Here is a 21,251-nt window from a genome sequence, read left to right as displayed (position 1 = left end):
CATGTCCCGTGTGACTTGCTGTGATATTCATCAGAGATAAACACGTCTGTCAACATCTCCGTTAGTATCACCACATCCTGACTCACTTCTTCTATTTGAATTTGTTAATACTTTTTAGAATGTCAACAGTCAACTAATTAAGAGCTATGCTTGCATGGAGTACTGACTAGTTTAACTTAACTCATATTAAAAGAGATAGAAATACAACAAGATTTGCTGTCAGATTTAATAGAAACAAGTTCTTGCAGTTACTTTCATTGATCAAGCTATGCATTCCATTTGAATCATTCTTTCTTGAAATGTAGATGGAAAAGTACTTTCATATTTCATAAAGCTGTTACCTCTTTGGTAATATAACTGTAAAGATTAGTAGAGATGTACTGAATCCTACTACTCTTTTTCTTTAATCCAGGAATCCAGAAGTGCACAGTATAAAATTACACTGTAACTGTCTGTATTTCATGCAAAGTGAATGCCGTTTAACGGGGGGGTGACCAGAAGGAGGAAGCCACCAGCTCTGTGGTTGCACTGACATGGGTTAGCAGTCACCTCCTGTTTATCACAGAGCACAGGCAGCCAGTATGCAAAAGAGGACATTAGCCTCTCACAACACACACAAACATTTCGTTTTCATAAACTTTGCTTCCCTGAAATATTGGCACGCATTCACCTCCTAACACGCAAGCAAACACTTAAATAGAGACACCTACATTTTAATTTTTTTTATCTCAGATGCAGAATTTTTCCCAAGATCACCGACACTGAGAAAACCTACCATCGTAGAGTGCAGACACTTCCTTCAATGCCTTACTTTGATGTATAGGAGCACTCGGCAGCCACTTGTTCCTTGACCAAAAGGTAAGTCAGATTGTCAACGCTGCACTGTGGTCATTTATATTCTAGCACTGTTCTTTTGTTAATAATTAAATAGTGAACAACAGTCATCTGTACTTCTCAACCCTTCAAACGCTGCAATTTTTCATTTTAGTCTAACTGAGGTGTTTGGTGTGTTAAGTGTTTGCAGTCTTGTTTCCTGTTAACCTAACCATAGGTAAACCACCCGAAGATATACAAGATAGACTAAAATCGTGTTGTGGTTAGTGTCTTTATCTGGATTATGTGGTCAAATGTAACCAACTCAAAGTAGCAGTAAAGTAGGTAAATATTATGTGCAGTGTCTAATAATGTTCAGTTTTTACTTCTTCTCTCTAGTCTTCTCTTTGTCTACTCTTTTTTCACTGATTTTTCATGTCTCACTATCAATTTCTGCCCTTGTCTTTATGTCTTTTATTTATGATGTGCCTCCCTCTTACTTCTTCCTTTCATTTTTTCAGTTTAAGATGACTTCTACAGTCGGCAACAGCACATTGTCCACAGCTGTAAATTCCACGATGACCATGACCTCTGCACCCCTAACCTCAAAGGCAACGACTGATATGAAAGATTCTGAGTACCACATAGTCCTCCTGGTCATCTACTCTGTGGTTCTGCTCTGCGGCACCATTAGTCTGAGTCTGATGATGCACATCATGAAATCCACCTCAATTTCCACCACCTCCATCGCTGTACTCAACCTCATCTTTGCCCACTTCATCTTCCTCCTCACCGTGCCCTTTCGAATTTACTATTATGCAGCTAATCACTGGAGCCTGAGCTGGGGGTGGTGCAAAATGGTCAGTAGCATGATCCACATCCACATGTACATGTCTTTTGTTTTCTATGTGATCATCCTCATCACCCGGCTGCTGACCTTCTACAACAAAGCTAACCGGATGGTGCACTTCCAGAGAATTCATGCTTTCCTTTTAAGCGCTTTTGTGTGGATCGCTGTGCTTTTCGTGGTCCCTTGTGTCATCCATTTTTCCTACGGCCAACAACCAAAGGGAAAGGACAAGAGCAACAACACTGATGGACACTGCTTCCAATTTGGAACGAGCATAGAGACTGCTATTGTGTCTAACTACATCGCAAGCACATTGATCATAGTGGTAGCGACCACGTTGACAGCCCTCCAAGCCAAAGTCCTTTGGGTTTTATACAAGAAGCATCGCCAGGGGTGCACCTCTCAGCAGGACTTTGGGGCTCAGCTGAAGAGCATGTGCTTCGCCCTGATCATGGTGGTGTGCTTCATTCCCTACCACCTTTTCCGGTTGTATTACTTGAAGAACATTCACTTGCAGAATGTTAATGAGGTGTTTCTGAGTTTAACCACTTTTAATTGTTTGGACATGCTCACCTTCATGGGGAGGAGAACTTGCAACATATGCTTTGTACGAAGGATTTTCTGAAAACTGTTGGTATGATGAAAGTGTGTGACCGGGGGTTTCAAGGGACTTCATTGACATTTTTTTTTTTTTTTTTTTTTTTGTAGTTTTAGCTTCACTTGACTGGTCTTTATTTTTGTTGGAGTTCCATAAATGCAGATATTTGATATCAGAACAACGTCCAAAAATAGCATCAGAATAATCATTTAAACAGATAAGATGGCATAAAAGAACAAATAAATAAATAAATAAATAAAATAAACAGAATGTAAAGAGCAGAAAGATGACTAAAAATCTTTAAGCGGTACATATAGTGCAATTAGAATACATACCATTTTCAGTTCTATGAATCTATCAGCGTTTGTTTGAGAGTTTCTTTGAAATATGAACCTTCATTCATGAGTTTGTGAGCATCAGTTGGACAAAATAATCATTTTGGGATGTTGTCAGTTTTCTTTTATTTGTATAGCTTGTTTTGTTGACATTTTCAAACACACATAGAAAGACCACAGCTGTAATCTAAAACATCGCTAGTTCTGCTTCATTGGTTCTACCACTGTTGTGTCATGTGGACTTATTCCTTTTAAATTATACAATGCTTAAGCTGTGCTTCTTTGTTTTAATTATAATAAATGCCATTATTTGATATTTTGTGTCTTACTTGATACTTGAGTTGTCCATAGACAGTCAGGAAATTTGGGGAGAGATATTATGTGACGTGGAACAGCCAAAGTCAAACAGCAGATGTTAAATACCTGTCAAACTGTTCTTTTATTGATCAAAATGCTGAAAGAATTTGGCACGAGTGAAAACTGCCATCAGCTTTTGACTCAAAATGAGTGAACTCTTGCCACCTGCTGGTCTATGTTTATACTACATGCGGCTCAAGCTTGTGATTTATGTAATGTACTCAAAGACTATGGTTTTATTTTTCATCGCTTAACTTAATCTGAAAGGCATGAAAGGAGTGGAGATGACAACTAAATTAATTTCACTGTATTTACTAACACTTAACCCCTGTGTACATAGCTCAAGTGTTCGGCTTCATAGCCGAGAAGAGAAATAAATATCTAAAATCATTACTGCTCTCCCATTATTTTGTGAAACATTACCTCAGACCTCTTGGATCTCCTACGTCCTGCCCTCGGAGGTGGTGTTAGAGGTCCTGCCTGACATAGACATACGCACACAACCACACACACACCTGGTGATCTTTTCCTTTTCGTTTTTATGGCGCTGGGTTACTGTTTAACATCCCCACCCTAGTTTGAGTTTGTTTAGTAAATCGATCTAATGACAGGGCTATGGTGGCGCCAACCAATGTGTCGCTTCATGAATTATAGGCCGCTCAGCTCTCCAACCTTACCTTTTAATGTTGTTGAACACCTTAACCATTTTCCCATGCTCAGTGTCATTTAGGCTAACGGCACACTGAGGGCTGCTCACTTTCAGGGAACAACAGTACACCTGGATAAATGCACATCCTAGGCAGAAAAAGAAACACAGGTAAGTCGAGCTTTTCTTGTTAAGTATATTATCATTAAAATCAAAATATACACACTGAGATAAAAAAGAGTGAGTATATTAAAAGGTGGTGCTGCTTTTATAGAGGAAGTGAAGCTTACCTTTAGCAGTTTTTCAAGGAAGTTTGTGAACGTGTTCTCCTAAATCACGTGGTTTTGTATTTTGGTGGTAATGGTGAAAGTCCTGCTTCACACACGCTGCTGATATACAGTATGTCCTGCGAGCTCACCTCTCCGTCCGCAGACAGCATTTTGCGAAAACCAGATAAGAAAGACTCAATTTGTCACACATGCCGTGCTGTAAAGATCATGTGATAACCCATTTCACCTGCACAAGGACATAATCTGTAACAAAAGCAAAGGACTGCTAAAGAGGAAGGTGGTAATTTATTCACATTGTGTTTTTCTTCTCTGACACACTTACCATTTAATACCATTTCTTTTAATCACTGTCATAATCAATTAACATCCCTACCCTCGGATTAAAGATTCTGAAGGACTTCTTTTTTATATACCTACAAGAAAATGCCAGTTTTAACCATATATACTACACTTCTGGCTTTGGCCAAAACATTAAATATACACGTTCACACACACATGTAGACACATATATAATGCCATGCAATACAAACCACAGAGCTTGAGTAATTTTGTGTAGATTGCAATGGTGAAGCTATGTTGAGACATTCAGAGAGTTGACAGCCTTTTAAGTATGCATATAATGTTTTATTGAACTTCCTTAAATTGTGCAAGAAAATGTGGTAACTCCAGTCTAAAGACACATTTGAACTGTGGTACATTTTCTGAGCCTGCATATACCTCTAAAATTTAAGGAAGTGCAGTGGACTATTGACAATACATTTTTTCAAATTTATGTTTCTCCTTACTTTCACACAATCATCATTGGTTTCCGAACTGGAAAACAAGGCAACTAATAAAAGCAAATGTCGAGTAAATGGTGTAGAGTTTAAGGGGTGAATGCTGTTTTACTGAACTGTGTGCTTTTTACTGTTGCCTGGGTATCAGGAAGTAGGGCTTTACTAAAGTGAGTTAGGTGGCTAATCATCATCTGTGACTATTAAAACCTCCAGTCTAAATAGAGGCGACAGTATTATGGCCAGTTCACACAGAGATAGCCTCTTAGCGCTGGGTTTTATGGCCATGGAGAGCTTCGGTTGCTAGGCAGATGCAACGTTTCTCAGTTATGTCCTGGAAGAAGTCATAGGAGCCGTTGTTGTTTTACCTGTGTAAATCATGCTTTCTATATAAATCTTTTATGTTCACCTAAAAATGTTCACCTAAAAACATAAAATGTGTGAATCAGCTTCAGCATTGTGTTTTTAACATATTTGTGACATGAACAAAAGTAACAACCTGGGTATGCCCACAACCTTTGCTACATGTCAGCTTTTCCTGCATCTTGCTATTTTCACTATCAAATGAATATAAATGTCCCAAAATATTCTTTGAAAAAGAGAAAAAAAAAACCTAAAAAAATGTTCCTCTCCAATAGCTTGACATTTTGTCCTTTCAGGGTTACAGCTAGGTTCTCTTTATAGACTTTGCAAAATCTGAGGTGTGACCTCAGCTTAGCTGCGATCAAGAAACTGTATTTGATTTACATTAGGTTGCTGTCCTATTCAAAGAAGTCTTTATCCCTATAATTAACAACACACACTGCTCACCAGATTCTTTGTTTCTAAATAATATATTGCTATCTAACTAAATCAAGAGGCGCTTATATTCAAAAAGTAGAAAGAAAAGGATCAAATGAACTCTTACAGTTACAGACTTGAATCACTGTATTGTTTGTCCTTGCACTTCAGAGTGAAGGTAAGCCTAAGAAGAGATTTTTTATAGTTTTTTGCTTGTTAAACAATAGCTGTAGTGTAAAGTTGTTTACCTTTCAGTGAATATTGATTTTTTTTTTTGTTATTGTGTATGTCTACAAGCCTAAAAGCCCATTGAATCTTGCTCTCTTTCAGTGTATTAAACCATCTTGATCACCTCTTCTAGCCTCCCACAAAACCACCATGCACATCCACACTTTACCCTTTATGTCTTCATACTTAAAAGCATATTTTATGCTTCCTAAATCTACTTTAATGCTGCTGTAGTTGCAGCTTCAGTGGTGATCGGGAACATGATTGTAAAGAGTAAATTCTTCCCCACTCTCCACAAACTTGATGAGTCAGGAGGCCTAACCTTACTGCCTGGTTAAAATGTAATCTCTCTATCGCTTCTCTCTCTCCTTCCCCTCTCTCACTCTTGCATCTGTCTCTTAACCCCTTTATCCCAGTCTCCAATATTATACCTGTTATTACCCTGTGACTAAATACTAATAGCTTTTTCTCTTCGAGCCCAGTCAGTAATCTGTGGTAATGTGCATTCTGATGTGCCTAAAGTGACAATATATTATCCCCATGGTTTCTCATATACTGTGTGCTTTTCTGATCGGCCCGCTAATTACTGATGTAGGGCATCAAGTCTCACGTAATACTGCCTGTTATCATTTACAGCCCTGTCTAACACAATGCCCCAAACTGATTAACTTATCCACGCAAAAAGATTTAGTGCAATGAAATCCTTGGTGTTAAAAAAGGATGGGAAGGAACATTTTAACTGGTTTATGCCATGGCAGTAATTTTGAGAGTGTTTATAACATGCCTGGCCCCAAAGAGGAAGAGGGGGCGCTCAGGGTTTAAACTTTCATTTTTGATTTCCACTTTTAAAGTCACCTGCTTCCCTTCCACATAAAGAACACTTCTTATGAAATTTGGTCTATTTTTACAGCAAGAAAGCTTAAAAGAAGTGTTTTAAAGGGAAGGAAAAAGTTGCTGTTAGAGTATCGGCATTCGAAAATTCTTATTAAAAGCAATGCAAATGCTGATTTTTACTGACGAAAGTCACAAACAATGACACAGACACTGCAATAAATTCCTCTAGAATTAAGCCTAAGTTTTAAAATGATACTCTGTGCAAATTAAATAATCTGTTAAATAACCATAAAGATTAGTGAAAGCAGTGTGTGGTCAATGAGGGTGTCATTTGAGATGTGTATGGTCAGTTTATTTCGAAGTGTATGAAGACTTAAAAACAGAGGGTTGAATATAAACCCAATGAACGTGTTTGTGGAGGAGTTAATGGGAGTTATCAGTGTTTTCTACTTCACTTTGTGTCTTTTATAGATTATATCTGCTGGGGTGGTGGTGCTTTTACTCTGCTATTGATTAGATTAGGAAACCTGGGAAGGACACACACGCACACACACACACATGTGCAAGTCACACACAATAATGTATGTACACACAAACACCCCATTGTGCATGCAGATACACATCCACATTGTGTACAAGCTGTCTTTTCAAAATATGATGAAATCTATCTCATGGAAAAAAGAAGAGGTACATAAAAGAGACAGAGAAGAGAAGAGAAATATCTCCTTCACCATTATCTATTCATCGCTGTGATAAGTATGAAGGAGAAGGACAGATAAGTGAGGTGTAATAAGGTGAGAAGTCTTAGTCCTAGCTCCTCCCCTCTCCTCGTTCAAGGCCCAATCAGATGGGATTATAGATCTTTTATGCCAGGGATCTCCCTTGTCATGTTTGTAAGAATTAGATGAAACCAAGACAGGAAGAGAGAAAAAAAGAGAAAGAGAGATTTTAGAGAGAACTCAAAAGAGAAGAGAAGAGAAGACAAGAGAAGAGAAGAGAAGAGAAGAGAAGAGAAGAGAAGAGAAGAGAAGAGAAGAGAAGAGAAGAGAAGAGAAGAGAAGAGAAGAGAAGAAGGGTTAACCAGGCTGAATTAGGAATGAAATATCCTTCTGCTGCTCAGAGTAAATCTCTGTTAGATATGGAAGTAGCTAACTACTGTGAAGGCCTGGATCCCTCATACAGTACACTGGGCTTTGAGAATGCAGAGGTGCTCTATGGAGGAGGAGGTAAGTGTGTTTGGATGCTGACACTGACACACACACACAAATAGAGGAACCCACAAACACACAGCACACAAGACATGCACATACAGACACAAATGCGAGTACAAATCATCTGATTTTCAGCATACTTGATAAATTCCACTCATACATTATGGCAGTGTACAGATAAAACAGACTGAGACACACACACTTCTTTACAAACACAGATACAGCTCACTCACACACACAAAATAGAAGCTGATGTGCACAAAGAAAAGAGAAGAGACTTGCATTGTGTATGTTCAAATATGAAGCCTCTTCATTAACGTGATGTATCCTATAAGGAGGAGGATTTAGCATGGGTCGTCAGCCTCAGAACAGGATGAGGAGGTGTATTGGTTTGAAAGACGAGACTTGTATTAATAATGTGAAGTGAGAGCAGCTGAAGGCAAATGAGTTGCTATTTAGAGAAAGGGGAAAACTTCGTTTTTTTTTACATAACGTTGTCCATGTGCCTAAATTCAGTGATGGGGAAATTCATGTCATTTTAATATTGGCTAAAGTGTATCGATAATTGTTTGATATGAACTTCACTTTCCTGTTGCTTGTAAATGTAGATACAGTATGTGTAAAAGGAAATCTGGGGTTGTTATGGAAAAAAAGATGAAATCAGAATGTAAAAATAGGAATTGCAGGAATGTGTCATAAAGGTGTTTACGGAGGAACAAGCACGCATCCCAGTGATACCCAAGTTAGTCAAACATTAATTCTTCTCACACTGGCTGCAAGGTGTGGAACTGAGGGTGTGGATGGATCTGTGTTGAAACATCTTCAGCTTTTACATTCATGATATTATTATGTTTTTTTTTTGTAGGTTTTGACAGAGAAATAAATATGGAGAATCAGCAATGATTACAGTGCAAATTATGGTGACAATATTGCTGCAGGTGATAATGATCATGATTATCATGATGATGACAACAAGGAGATGACAGTAAAAATAAAGAATTGGCTATAATATATAATAGACCTGGTAACTGAACTGCCATTCAATGCTTTTCCCTGATTTGCAAATGCATATACTGCAAATCAAACACACACAAATATCTTTGCAGTTATTCAAACCCCAACCAACCTCTGCAACTTCACTATGAACTAGGGCTGAACTGGGACCAAAATAAAAAACAAAAAATAAAAAATAACACCATTGATCACTGTCCTTGTCATATGTAAACCAACCATGCTACTCCCTAAACACATTTTTAAAAAAATTTACAGCCATGTAATAAGACAGAGGGGGATCAAGTAACATTGTGCAAATGGAAACTTGATAAGTGTCTTTAATAGGTGATGTTGCAAAACTGTACACTTAACTGTGACAACTGGGCATTATAAATGATTCAATAGGTGACAGGAGTTTTCCAAATTAAAGTAATGTTACATAATCTGTAAAGCCAGTAAAAGCTGGCCTCTGAACATATTTTTCCATATCTCAGAAGAGCATAGCTGTTTACATATACTCATATAGTCTAAAAAAAATTGAATAAACAAAACAACAAGCACTGCTCACACACCTGTTGTTAATGTTGATAAATGTTGGTTCCTATGAGACAATGTAAGCCACATGTGAGGTTTATTATCAGCTCACCCTGAAAAACAGAAAATGTGAACAACTATGTTTATAAAAGTAGCAAGCTAGCCAAAGTGAAGTAGAAAATAGCATGCAGGATTCGTTATTATTGTGGTGTGATCAACATAACTTTGCTAGTTTATTCACCAAAGGCACTTTTTTGCTCGGTTTAATCAAGAAGAGTTTAATGGGTAGTTCAGCTCCAGAGTAACATATTGTTGAGCTGAAGGCTAGCCCATTCATAGCTCCTACTTAATATAAGCTCTACACTCCCTCTGGTCACCTTTGTGCCCACCACCGTCATCAGCCGTGGGTGCTGAAGAAGGGCCTGCAGCAAACATGTCAGTGATTTTTGCACACTTGGCAGCATCAGCATGAAGGGCCTTTCTTGTCATGGCCTGCAATTTCTCCACACCTGCTTTTTGTCTTGCCTGTTTTTGGTACTGCCCAACACGAGAGGTGTTTAATGATGTGATGGGACCTAAGAAAAAAACAATCCACTTAACTTGCGTGTGCATGGACAGCTATGGATTCTACAGACGTGTAGTTGTTTATATCTAGCATTTTCTAGTTCGCTTGGAAAACTCCAGTCCATACATGTCAAGAAGAGTCAGTGTTGACACATTCCACGTGTGCACACTACTAGTCTTGTGGTGTAGTAGCTGTAGCAGAAAAAAAAAAAAGGCCTGCACAAGGATATCTGCACACGTGTCTATTCATACACTCTTTAATATGTGTGAAATATCACGGCAACCTCATGCTTTGTTTGTTCTGTGTTACACTTTCCATGTTTGCAAGTGTGCAAGGGTCCATGAGACATAATTTCATTATCTCCACAAGTCTGCTTGACTCTGCATGGATCCCTTCGCACACCTCCGTGAGCAGCCCAAAATTTGTGTTCACATGAACAATTTTTGCAGAACAAAATTCTTAGTTACAATTTACTGGGCATGTTTGCAACTGAATATTCCATGTGGACTTCCACAGACTAACAAAGTATTATACTAACAGCTAACAGCAAACTATGTGTTTGTGGGTTTTCACAGCTGTCCGTGTCCACAGTGAAACATAATCAGGGCTTATGCTTTCTTTATTTGCAAGTAAGCCAGGATCTTCTACGGTTGGACAAAAATGTTAGCATCTCCTCTGGTATGCGGGAGTTTACACCACTCTCCTTTACAGACGATTGTGCTCAGCCCAAAATTTGTGTAGCATAATACGACTACCTGTCAGTGGTATCTGCACTTATCTGTGTGCTGCTCAACAAGGCTTAAAACTGGTCCCTTACTACTTTATAGTCACCTGGCATCTGTTGAGAGAACTCCATCCCATACAAGCACAGTAGCTCGGCCTTTACGTATTCCATGCATCAACACTGCTGCTGATCATGCACACTACTGTCCTAGTGGTGGACTCTCACTGACTTTGGGTGACGACAAAAATGATATGACCTCGGCCCTGTTTCTGATTTTACCATTCCCTCAGGTGTACTTTGAAAAAAGACAATGCAGCAGACAGTAATGCATTATGTAACAAGCTAAAGATGTGACATAGACACTGAGCGTAATTAAGACTTATGCATCACAGTAATTGGAAACATGCTGTCATAGCACTGAAATTCTATACAGGTGTTTCATGTAGATGACATAGCAAGGTTGTCATGCTGAACTATTTTGTGGACTGAACTACATTGGCGTACTGTTTCTTGGATGTATTTGACTTGTGTAGTGTGCGTAATATACGGATGCATGTCTCTTTGCACTCATGTGTGTGTATTTACCTTTGTGAGTGTTTTTGTGTGTTTTAGACAACATGCCGACAGAGCCGAGCCTGCCTGGTCCCGATGGGGTCAGCAGTAACTGTGCGATCTGTGGAGACAAAGCTACTGGGAAACACTACGGAGCTTCCAGCTGCGATGGATGTAAAGGCTTCTTCAGACGCTCCATACGCAAGAACCACATCTATACCTGCAGGTACACACAACAAGGATTCACTGTGTGAGCACACACAGGCACATAAACACAGCAAACAAACAAGCAAAAGTAGACATGTACTCCTTTATGTACAATGTTTATTGTAGACAGGTACTGTACACATACTGTGGTTGACATTTACTGTGTGTAAGTAGTGTGTGAGAGTGGGTGTGTGTGCATTTGTGTAAACTACAGGACAAAATGTACATGCATAAGTGTACACTTAAGCCTTCTTTTATGTGCACCTCTATGGTAAAGTGCAGATATCTTGATATCTTTCTTTTCAGCCCAGTTATCATGTTGTGGTACAGCTTATTACATTATGCTACAGTACATTGAGTCATCATGGCTTAAGTTGTAAAGTTACCTCTATCATTATGTGTTCACCATGTACAGGTTCAGCAGACAATGCATTGTGGATAAAGATAAGAGGAACCAGTGTCGTTTCTGCAGACTCAACAAATGCTTCAGAGCTGGCATGAAAAAAGAAGGTAGGGAAACCTCCCTTGCATAAAACTTAATTGTTACACATCATCAGCAAAAACATCATATTTTCTTCAATATCGAAACTGTACAAAAAGTTAGATGTAGAGATACAAACATAGAAAAAAGACCCCTTCTTGAATATCTTGTCAATTTTGTACAAAAACTGTCTCATCTACATCATATTCAGTGAGCAATCAGCATTTACATTTTTCAATCAGTTTTCAATGTAGTTTATTTTCATTTTTGGCACAGCAACCCTGAAAGAAAGATTGTCGTCCGAGAAGCTGTTTCAAGATGGTTGAAACTGGCTCAGCCATAAAACAGATTACTGAGTGTGTGTGTATATTTATGAGGGGTATAACCTTGGCACAGAGTTTTATGACACCTAATCATGTGTTATTCAAACATGTTGTTCTGGATTGCCACTGGTTAACGTTTTACTCCTTTTGCTGATGCCAGCCCGTGTGGCTATTTTCCTAAATATTAACTGCCTTAGTATCCACTGTCAACATTTGTATTTAGGACTCCCTACCAGCTTTTTAACGGTGATGAATACCTACTTAAATAAATTCTTCAAAATACAAAACTGGGAACGAGTTTACAGCCCAATACTCCAGTTTGAAAGTGGACTGATTTTTTCAAAAAGGACAGTACAGGAGGTTGTGTTCGTTCCCTGTAATGTTTAATTTATGCAGGCACACACAGTGACCTTAACTGTTGTATCATAGCTGTACAGAACGAGAGAGATCGGATCAGCTCCAGAAGAAGTATCCCCGACTCCCAAGACCTGCCACCCATTACTATTTTGGCCCAAGCAGAATCACTGTCTCAACAGGTGATAATCTTTTAATAAATTTCCTACTTAAATACTGATGCGTCTTTGTATGTTAATTGATCAGTCATCACATCATGTGTGTGACTAAATTGCTGTTGTTTACAGAATTGAGCAGATTTTTTTCTCCTCTCTATCTGCAGATCACTACTCCGGTTGGAATGGCAGACATATCAGAGCAGAAGTCAGGCACTGTGGGGGATATATGTGATTCTATGAGACAGCAGCTATTGGTGCTGGTGGAATGGGCCAAATATATTCCTGCCTTTGGAGAACTGCCACTGGATGACCAGGTAACAAACTTAGACTTTAGCTCTGGAGCTCTGTCTTTCTATTTTGGTTCGCCTTTGTAGGTGTGTGTGTGTGTGTGTGTGCTCTTAAAGGGCCTGCTTTTAGTGAAAAAGATCCACCTTAGCTAGAAAAATGGACATATAGATGACCGTCATGATTGAATATGATAGATGTTTCTTTAAACCAGGGTGTAACTATTAAATATGGCAAACAACACGAGAAGTATTACATTCATGTGTTGTATGTAAGGGCAAAGATAGGAGGTATTCTTGCATTGTTCTTTCCCTAACTGTGTGTGTGTTTGTCCCCAGGTGAGCTTGCTCAGGGCTCATGCAGGTGAACACCTCTTGCTCGGGGTTGCCAAAAGGTCAATGCCATTCAAGGACTTCCTGCTTTTAGGTAGAAACCGACCCCTAGAATGGCATTTTATGCATGTGTGGTGTAATCGGGTGGTGCAGCACTGAAGTGAGAGCGCTTTGAATGATTAACTAAGGCTTTCTGTTTCTTTTTGACTTCAAAAGTGTCTCTCGTAAATTACATTATTTATTACTGCAACATGCATCAACATTGCACTGTAAGCAGATTTGTCTACTACAAACACTCAAGCGGGCCTTTTGTGTCACCCCACTTCACACACATATTTACCATTGACTGAAACAAATAAAAGTCTACAAGATTAAATGCATCTTTCTCTCAAAGCGGCAACAGTCCTCCAAACCATTGCCCCACCTCACACACACCTACATACCTATCAGTCCCAGTCACCTCCCCTCAACATGTCCACTAACTACACTCTCTGTGCCTGCAGGTAATGGCTGCGTGATCCACAGGAACAGTCCAGAACCAGAGATATGTCGGGTAGCCAATAGAGTGCTGGATGAGCTGGTCCAGCCCTTCCAGGATATTCAGATAGATGACAACGAGTACGCAGCTCTCAAGGCCATTGTCTTCTTTGACCCAGGTAATGAATTAAAAGTAACATTTAGTACATTAACCCAGCAGCCATCAAATAATTTGTGAGATACATTTAATAACATATCCTAGTAGCCATTACTGGGGATGAGTGGTTGCCCTGATTTTTCGGTTCACCCTTTCCTTGTCCATTCAGAAACTGTTGCCTGTAATTATATGTAATTAAATTTCTGTCTGTTTGCTCCAGCAAGTGAAAAGCTTGGGGATTTTAGGAGAACTAGAGCAAGTCCGCTTTTGGTTTCAAATGAATGTGAGGGAAGTAAGATTGCTTGGTTAAGGCCAGCGATAGAATTTCTAAGAAATTATATTGGCAATAATTGTGGCACAGAACTTTATGACATATGTACAGAAATGGGGTTGTATTTTGTGATGGACCACAAATTAATCCTTCCTTTTTAATACTTACACACGAAATGGATTGTTACATACTAAAAGCTAAATAAATGCCTTGTTTCAAATGCTGTTTTATATTAGAAGTGAAAAAGGCCAACAAACGTGGTAGAAGAAGGCGTAAAAAGGGGGAAATGGTTAAACACAATGCTTTGATTCATAAAAGATTAAAAATAGCATTAAAATATAGACTTTTTATAGCTATCGTGTTCGATACACATTGCAATTTCTATCCAAATCTCTCCTTTCCCAACGTGTCCTGGCTACATTTCCTCTCCTAGTTAGAACCCAATCGTTCCAGCCCTTCCTCATGTCTCCTCGGCCTAGTGTCACTACAATCCCTGCCCCCATTTTATGTTACCTGCCCCCCCCCCCCCCCTTTTAGCTCCCCTTTACTAAATCCTCTCATTTTGCCTTCATGCCCCAGTTTGACCATAATCGTTCCATCAATTTCACTCATATCCTCAATTCCATCCCTGATCTTTCAGGTTTTTTTTCTTATCCTGTCCTGTCCTTCTATCCTGTCCTCCATCACTCCCAACCTTAATGCATCCCCCTCTTCCATGCTTTGCCTTCCAATCTGCAGATGCAAAGTCTTTGCGGGACCCTTCGAAGATTAAGGCTATGCGACTGCAGGTAGGTCAACCATTTGACCCTTCTAGCTTATTGCAGAACTGCGGCTGTTTGTAGAATGTTTTATCAGACCTTTCAACCATGTTACCGATTAGCATCTCTGCTTTTTGATTTTCAGAAGCTAAATCACCTCATTTTTATCCTCACTATGTATTTTACTTCACATTTTCACAGGTTTGTTATCAATGTACCAGTCAACAAGGACAAATGTGCAGTTTGCTTTCATTGTTAGAAACTAGAGGCCTTGTGTGTGCTTGTGTGTGTATGTGTAGGTTCAGATGAGTCTGGAGGACTACATTAATGACCGTCAGTATGACTCCAGGGGTCGTTTTGGGGAGCTGTTACTCCTGCTGCCCACCCTGCAGAGCATCACCTGGCAGATGATCGAACAGCTCCAGTTCATTAAGCTCTGTGGCCTGGCCAAGATAGACAACCTGCTGCATGAGATGCTGCTGGGAGGTGAGACTGGGCGACTTCTGTGCTTGTAAATCTGGAGAAAGACAAATAGGCTGACCTTCAGCAAACATCACCAAATGTTCCAGTGGAGCTCCTCAACGATGAATGTGGTGAACTGTAGAATTACGAAGCAATGTAGGAAAGTGAAAGTATACATGCTCTGCAAAGTTTTCTAGGATATTACAATGTGTAAAAAGTTGAGGATGTTACAGAAAGATGGTCCAACTTTGTATAATTCACATACAGTATATATTAGGCAAAGCTGAAATAAACTGAAGTGGCTATGAGATGCTGCTAGGGACAACTGCAAACATCTAAATATGTATAAATAAGGAAGCCTGAAGTTAAAGCCAGAATGCATCAAATATATTCCACGGGAGGGCCATGACAGACAACTCAAGCATAAGATGAGATATGGAAATAAAGTAAAAAGTCATCTCCAAAAATGTCTTCCAGTTTTCACCATACATGCTAAAAAAAAACACCTCCAGAATATGACAACTTAGAAGACGGTGTACAGAAAGAGCTGCATTTGTTTTACTTTCCAACGTCTTGTCAGAATGCGGAACTAATCCACATACAAACCAACAACAATACAAACAAAAGCCCACACTGTTCAAATATAGTTAAGATTATATATATAGTAATGTGAATGGGAAACTTATGAAGCATAGAGATACAGTTTGAAACCAAACTTGGGGTTGAAAGATGCATTATTTTGAGTGAAGATTATTAGTAATCAGAGACCAATAACTGAAATGCATTTGCAATTAAAATGGAAATACTGGCATTCAAATTTATAATAACATAAACTCCAACACAAGACTTAATTAAAATACTTAAGCTTTACATGAGTTTAATTAACAGCGAACTTTTCAACAATTAACCTTCAGTGCTGATAGGATAACCAATCAAATAGTGCTGTAGGTGGGACACTGCTTAAGAAAAAGACTGGTGACTACAGATAGGAAGAGATCAGAGCAAAATTAGTGGATTTTTAATTCAAGTTATTTTACACAAAATCAATTTTAAAAAGTAAGGATTTGGATGATTGGAAAAATGTTGAATATCAGATCCAATAATCGGCCAAACCAATAACTGGTCAACCCCTTAACCAAAGACAAGTTAATCAAACCACATAGATAAAATTAGATAGTCCGCCTTTCCTTGGCTTATGTATATGTAGATAAAAAATAAAGTTTTCTTGCATTTTTGACAGATTAGAGTGGACAAATTGAACGTGAGCTTACATAGGTTTTTCTGCCAGTCATTTCGATCTAACAAAATCAGTGTCTATATGCCTTTACACATTCTTTAAAACATCTTTGTGTCAGCTGGTTAAACTCCACCACTATCTGTTGCAATTTATTTATGAGTCTCTGTGTTGTGTGTTCAGGACTAACATCAGAGCCCACACACCTGCACCACCCAGCACACACCCAGCTGGCCCAGGACCCTGTGACTGGGCACACACTGGTCATCAGCACCGTGCCTGTCGCTCACACTCCGCAAATAGGTAAGATTCTGATCTCAAATTCAAAATGCAATTTCAGGAAAGTGCAACCTGCATGCAGTCAGATACCAAGACAAGAACAAGGCCTCTGACACACACATCAAAGTCGACCGACAACTTATCTGTTCTTGTGAAAAAGTGTGTGCCACCAGGTGCATTTCCATTAGCTTAGTTGAAACAAATAAATAAAAATTCGGATTGTAAAAAAACACATTAGATGTAACTTGTAACGCTGTAATTTGCCAGAATTGATGAGCATTGGCCATATTCTGTGCTTTCATTTGTTAGTAAAAAATGCATTTGGCTATAGCACACCACCTAATGGCCACACAACGTCATTTACTTTGTTCCACATAAAAACATGTTCATTTGAAAATAAAGAAATAAGCAATCTAAAATGACTCTCTGTCCCTGTCTCTCTTCTGCAGCCTCTCCAGACACTCCCATCCCGTCACCTCCTCAGGGTCCTGCCCCGGAAATGTACAAACACTTTCCCCAGCCTCTTTGTCCTCCAACCAGCCCCTCGCCGTCCACACAGACCGACCTCTGACTCCTTCCTGCACTCTGTCAAAGAATCCGACATGGGATCAGCTTCCTTGCCCCCCCGTTCATTATCCCTGGTCATGGTATAAAAAATTATGACAGCAGTCTCTATTCAGTGTCTGTGGTTAGACTTCACCCTTCTTCTTTCTGCTGTGACTCCTGGTGTGGCTGTAACAATAGCTTAGGCATAATGAAAGCAGCAGCTATGTGGAGCTTTTGCGGGTTTCTATTTTCCCACATGAGCGTTAAGGTAAGCACAGTTTTTGTGCAATTTTTATCTGCTGCAAGTTCTTTTTTTTCTCTTTTTTTTCTTGTGTATCTGCGCCTGTTATTGTTTATTTCCCAGCACTACAGAAGCTCAAGCTCAGGGTATTCTGACATTTTCTTGCACTACGTGGCACAATGTAGTTCTGGTGCTCATTTAGGCACAAAAATTGCATTCATGTTAAAACCTACCCACAGCACGCTGTAGCTGTAGTCATCGCACAGCAGCTACAGTCTCTGATGTGTGGGGAGTGTTGTGTTTAATTTGCAAAGATGGCACAGCAGAAACTTTATTAATTATTTAAGTCTCCCGACATGGCAGCAGGATCCGTCATGTAAGGGCATGCTCTCACACTAGAGCATTATTGCTTACAGATTACAAGTTCAGCTGTAAAATCATCTTGGAGTAATGCAGCCGTGCCCTGGATGAGTCCTGAGCTCCATCAAATAGCTACATACAGGCATTTTTGTTAAAAACAAAAGTCCAAACTCTGAGTCCAAATCATTAGCAATAACCTACTACATATTTGCTCTTGTTGCTTCCATTTCTATATACCGAGAACAAATACAACATGTTGGTAGAACACTATAAAACAAGTTTACACATGTGAGGTATGGAGTCCAGTGTAGAGGTGTGAAAACTTGGAAGGAAAAGACTCCTGGAGAGGTTCAGATGCACTCATCTGTTACCTGTGATTGTCTCTAAATCAATTCCAGACCTGCACCATTGATATAAGACCTGACCTGACCCACAATTAAATATGGAGTCAGAGCTGCATGTTGGGGAGTGAAGATAAAAGCTTGCAGTACAAAATGGCACAATGGCAAATAAATGTCCAAAAAATTAAAACACTATTTTTTTTCTGTGGATTTCTGTCTGCTCAGACCAGCTGGATACCAGCAAATGATACACAGGCCTCTACTAAATGCACACACTTTACGCATACAGAGCACAGGGTTGATGTCAATTCATTATGTAAACCTCCTGACAAGTCACTAGGATTTAGCGATAATTAGCCTCATGCAATGTATTTCCAAAGGATATGAGGACTGTTTGATGTTTTGTTTTGCTCAGTAAATTAGGTCTGATATTTCACAAAGACCCTTGTTTTCTCTTTATTTTGTTTATGCTACTTTTAAGACATAATTGAGTCTATTTAATTAAATGCACAGCCACAACCGGCTGTACTGATACTCCTGCAGCAGCAGCACCAATTATCTGCCAGTTCATTCTGTAACTTACACTGCCAAATATTGCATATTAAAATGTGGGATGTCATGTTTTTATTTTTTCATTATTTTGGAATTTTAAGCACTTCGCTTCTCTCTCTGAGTTTCTTTCACTTTGTTGCACTTGTTGCTTCTTTTAAAGGGGATGAGATGAGATAATTACAAACAAAATTTGCTCATCACACCCAGTTGTGTTTGTGTCTGGGATATTTCAGCAAAATAGAGCCCTTAAACTTTACTATATCGCTTCAAATGAAGTGGAAAAATGCGGCAAACACTAAACTATGGTTTAGCTAAACAAGATATGCTTCTTTGTAGTCACTTAAAACTACCATAGTGTCATTAAGGCACATCATTGTAGACATGTGGCTTATGGACATGACAGTGTTCTAAAATTTTGATCTTGGGTCGGTTTAAACTGTTGATTTTATTACTTAGTGCTTTGTACCTAAGTATTAAAATAACACTCACTGGACTGGGCATAATGAGCCTGTCTATTGAATTCCAGAGATCTAAAATATAAAAATACATAATCAGATGTTTCTGAGGAAACAGCAATGGAATAATTAATTTAAAACTGTCAAAAAATTACAGCTGCTGAAAGTAAAAGTTTCAGCTGGCTATCAAATAAGGAATGAATACAGTGTTTTGTTTAGACAGTATGCATCAGAAGAAACCTCTAAACTAAGATCTAAGATCAGTTCTTTTGTTTAATCGAACCACAGAAACGTGTTTTTGTTTGTTTGTTTGTTTCACATTTTCAGGATTTTTATCTTTTATGAAGGAAGTAATTGACAATTAAATTACAAAACAAAAAATACTGTTGTTGGCATTTGATACTGAACATATACATATGTGTGTGTGTGTGTGTGTGTGTGTGTGTGTGTGTGTGTGTGTGTGTGTGTGTGTGTGTGTGTGTGTGTGTCTGTGTGCGTATAACTTACACAGTGATGTGTGCATTGTCCTAATGGAAATGAATAGCAGCTAAAACATATAAATACTTTTGAACAACGATCAACATCACAGAAATTCTTGATGATGTCATGTTAAATGCATAAATGAATATGGATAAACTGTAGTATTTAACTTGCTGTACATAGTGAAATGAATGATAGAAAATATCTAAATTATCAGACTGGTTTTCTCACTTTATTGATTGAAATGCTTTTTTTTGGTTTGTGTTGATAACATGTACATTTCTTAATTTATGTATTGATTAAACAATTTTGAAGAAGTGATGAAACAAGTGGTCAGTGAATGTGGATTACATATACGTGTGTGTGTGTGTGTGTGTGTATTCGGGTTTCTTGTTTTGATAAAATATGGAAGTGAATCAAATATGCAATCGAAAAAAACGATTCCTATCCAATCTGTTTGTTGCTACAGCCCCAACAAATCATTTCAGTACATTTTTGTTAAATGTAAGAAAAGTTAAATTGACATTTTTTCATATTTGATCCTGCAAGGAACACAATACACACAGACACATGATGATAAATTGACAGAAATGTATTTCAAAATGGTTTACCCACATGTCGTAATACTGAGTTTGCTTTGTCCATTACTTTCTTCATGGAAGTCATTATGCTCCCCCATAGTTCCATTGGTCAGGGATATATAGTTTGTATCCATACTTTATTGGCAAGCTATTGAGACCACACTGTCGGATGATGCTGCTCATCTAAAATCAAACTAGCTTCCCCCATCGTCCATCCGAGAGGACACGCTTGGAGACAAATAGTAAAGCCAAACTAGAATGCAAAGCGGTAATTTACCCTGAAACTGAGCTGCACTGGGGCCAACTGTACTTTTAAATCTGCGATTTTGTTTATGTCCATCCACACACAATCATTTTCTTGGAGTTTATGTGTATGGGTGAGTGTCTGCGTGCAGTGGATGAGGCCGGGGGATAAAGCTGAGAGCTCTTTTTCTCTGTATATTGTTGTGTGACTCAGAGAAAACACTCACGTTATTTATGGCGAGGAGATGATGTTATCTAGAATCAACATGGCCAAATCCTCCTATCAACTCTATAATGGACAAGCTACCTGTCTTAGGTCAAAACAGCACCACCTACAATGGGTGGATGTGTGTATGTGCATATACAGTAAGTGTGTGTTCACCCCCACCTGCAATTTATTTATAATCTGAGCGGGTACATGTGTGTACACTCCTATATGTGTGTTTTTGGAAGTGTGTGCATGTGTGTGTACCCAGGGAGCTTTAATCAAAGGCCTATAGTGAGGAGATGTGGGGGCCTTGTCTCTCTCTTTTTCCTCAGATAAAACTGTGTGTTAGCATGCCAGTCACATATCTCATCTGAGACGCACCG

At 38.9% G+C, this 21,251-nt stretch overlaps 2 protein-coding genes and 1 long non-coding RNA gene across 4 annotated transcripts; 2 read left to right on the top strand and 1 right to left on the bottom strand.

Moving 5' to 3' along the window:
* Positions 1-552: 552 nt before the first annotated feature.
* LOC111565919 (probable G-protein coupled receptor 141) lies at positions 553-3,343 on the top strand. Its single transcript, XM_023266229.3, has 2 exons — positions 553-858; positions 1,335-3,343. The coding sequence occupies exon 2, from the start codon at positions 1,341-1,343 to the stop codon at positions 2,286-2,288; it is 948 nt and encodes a 315-aa protein (XP_023121997.1). The 5' UTR covers positions 553-858; positions 1,335-1,340; the 3' UTR covers positions 2,289-3,343.
* On the bottom strand, positions 2,307-4,090 carry LOC129347983 (uncharacterized). The gene is made up of 2 exons (XR_008600358.1): positions 3,890-4,090; positions 2,307-3,748 (listed from the first exon to the last, which is right to left on the bottom strand). It is a non-coding gene; the product is annotated as an uncharacterized LOC129347983 (long non-coding RNA).
* Positions 3,603-20,165, top strand: hnf4g (hepatocyte nuclear factor 4, gamma). 2 transcript variants are annotated; one of them, XM_023266228.3, is made up of 11 exons: positions 3,603-3,770; positions 11,144-11,309; positions 11,706-11,800; positions 12,524-12,630; positions 12,771-12,920; positions 13,230-13,317; positions 13,727-13,879; positions 14,867-14,916; positions 15,186-15,372; positions 16,766-16,885; positions 17,311-20,165. In XM_023266228.3, the coding sequence occupies exons 1-11, from the start codon at positions 3,740-3,742 to the stop codon at positions 17,430-17,432; spliced, it is 1,269 nt and encodes a 422-aa protein (XP_023121996.1). In that variant the 5' UTR covers positions 3,603-3,739; the 3' UTR covers positions 17,433-20,165. The 2 variants fall into 2 exon arrangements, with proteins under 2 accessions (XP_023121996.1, XP_023121994.1); XM_023266226.3 differs by lacking the exon at positions 3,603-3,770 and adding an exon at positions 7,470-7,730.
* The last annotated feature ends 1,086 nt before the right edge of the window (positions 20,166-21,251 follow it).

The sequence above is a fragment of the Amphiprion ocellaris genome, chromosome 22 (genome assembly GCF_022539595.1).
Source record: "Amphiprion ocellaris isolate individual 3 ecotype Okinawa chromosome 22, ASM2253959v1, whole genome shotgun sequence".
Classification (NCBI taxonomy): domain Eukaryota; kingdom Metazoa; phylum Chordata; class Actinopteri; family Pomacentridae; genus Amphiprion; species Amphiprion ocellaris.
This window is presented reverse-complemented; position numbering and strand designations above follow the sequence as displayed.

Bases quoted from the DNA above. Each gene is read 5' to 3' on its own strand.
- hnf4g (XM_023266226.3), top strand. From the start codon at position 7,601: ATGAAATATCCTTCTGCTGCTCAGAGTAAATCTCTGTTAGATATGGAA. The intron at 11,310-11,705 runs GTACACACAACA...CACCATGTACAG, and splicing joins AACCACATCTATACCTGCAG to GTTCAGCAGACAATGCATTG. The intron at 14,917-15,185 runs GTAGGTCAACCA...GTGTATGTGTAG, and splicing joins TTAAGGCTATGCGACTGCAG to GTTCAGATGAGTCTGGAGGA.
- LOC111565919 (XM_023266229.3), top strand. From the start codon at position 1,341: ATGACTTCTACAGTCGGCAACAGCACATTGTCCACAGCTGTAAATTCC.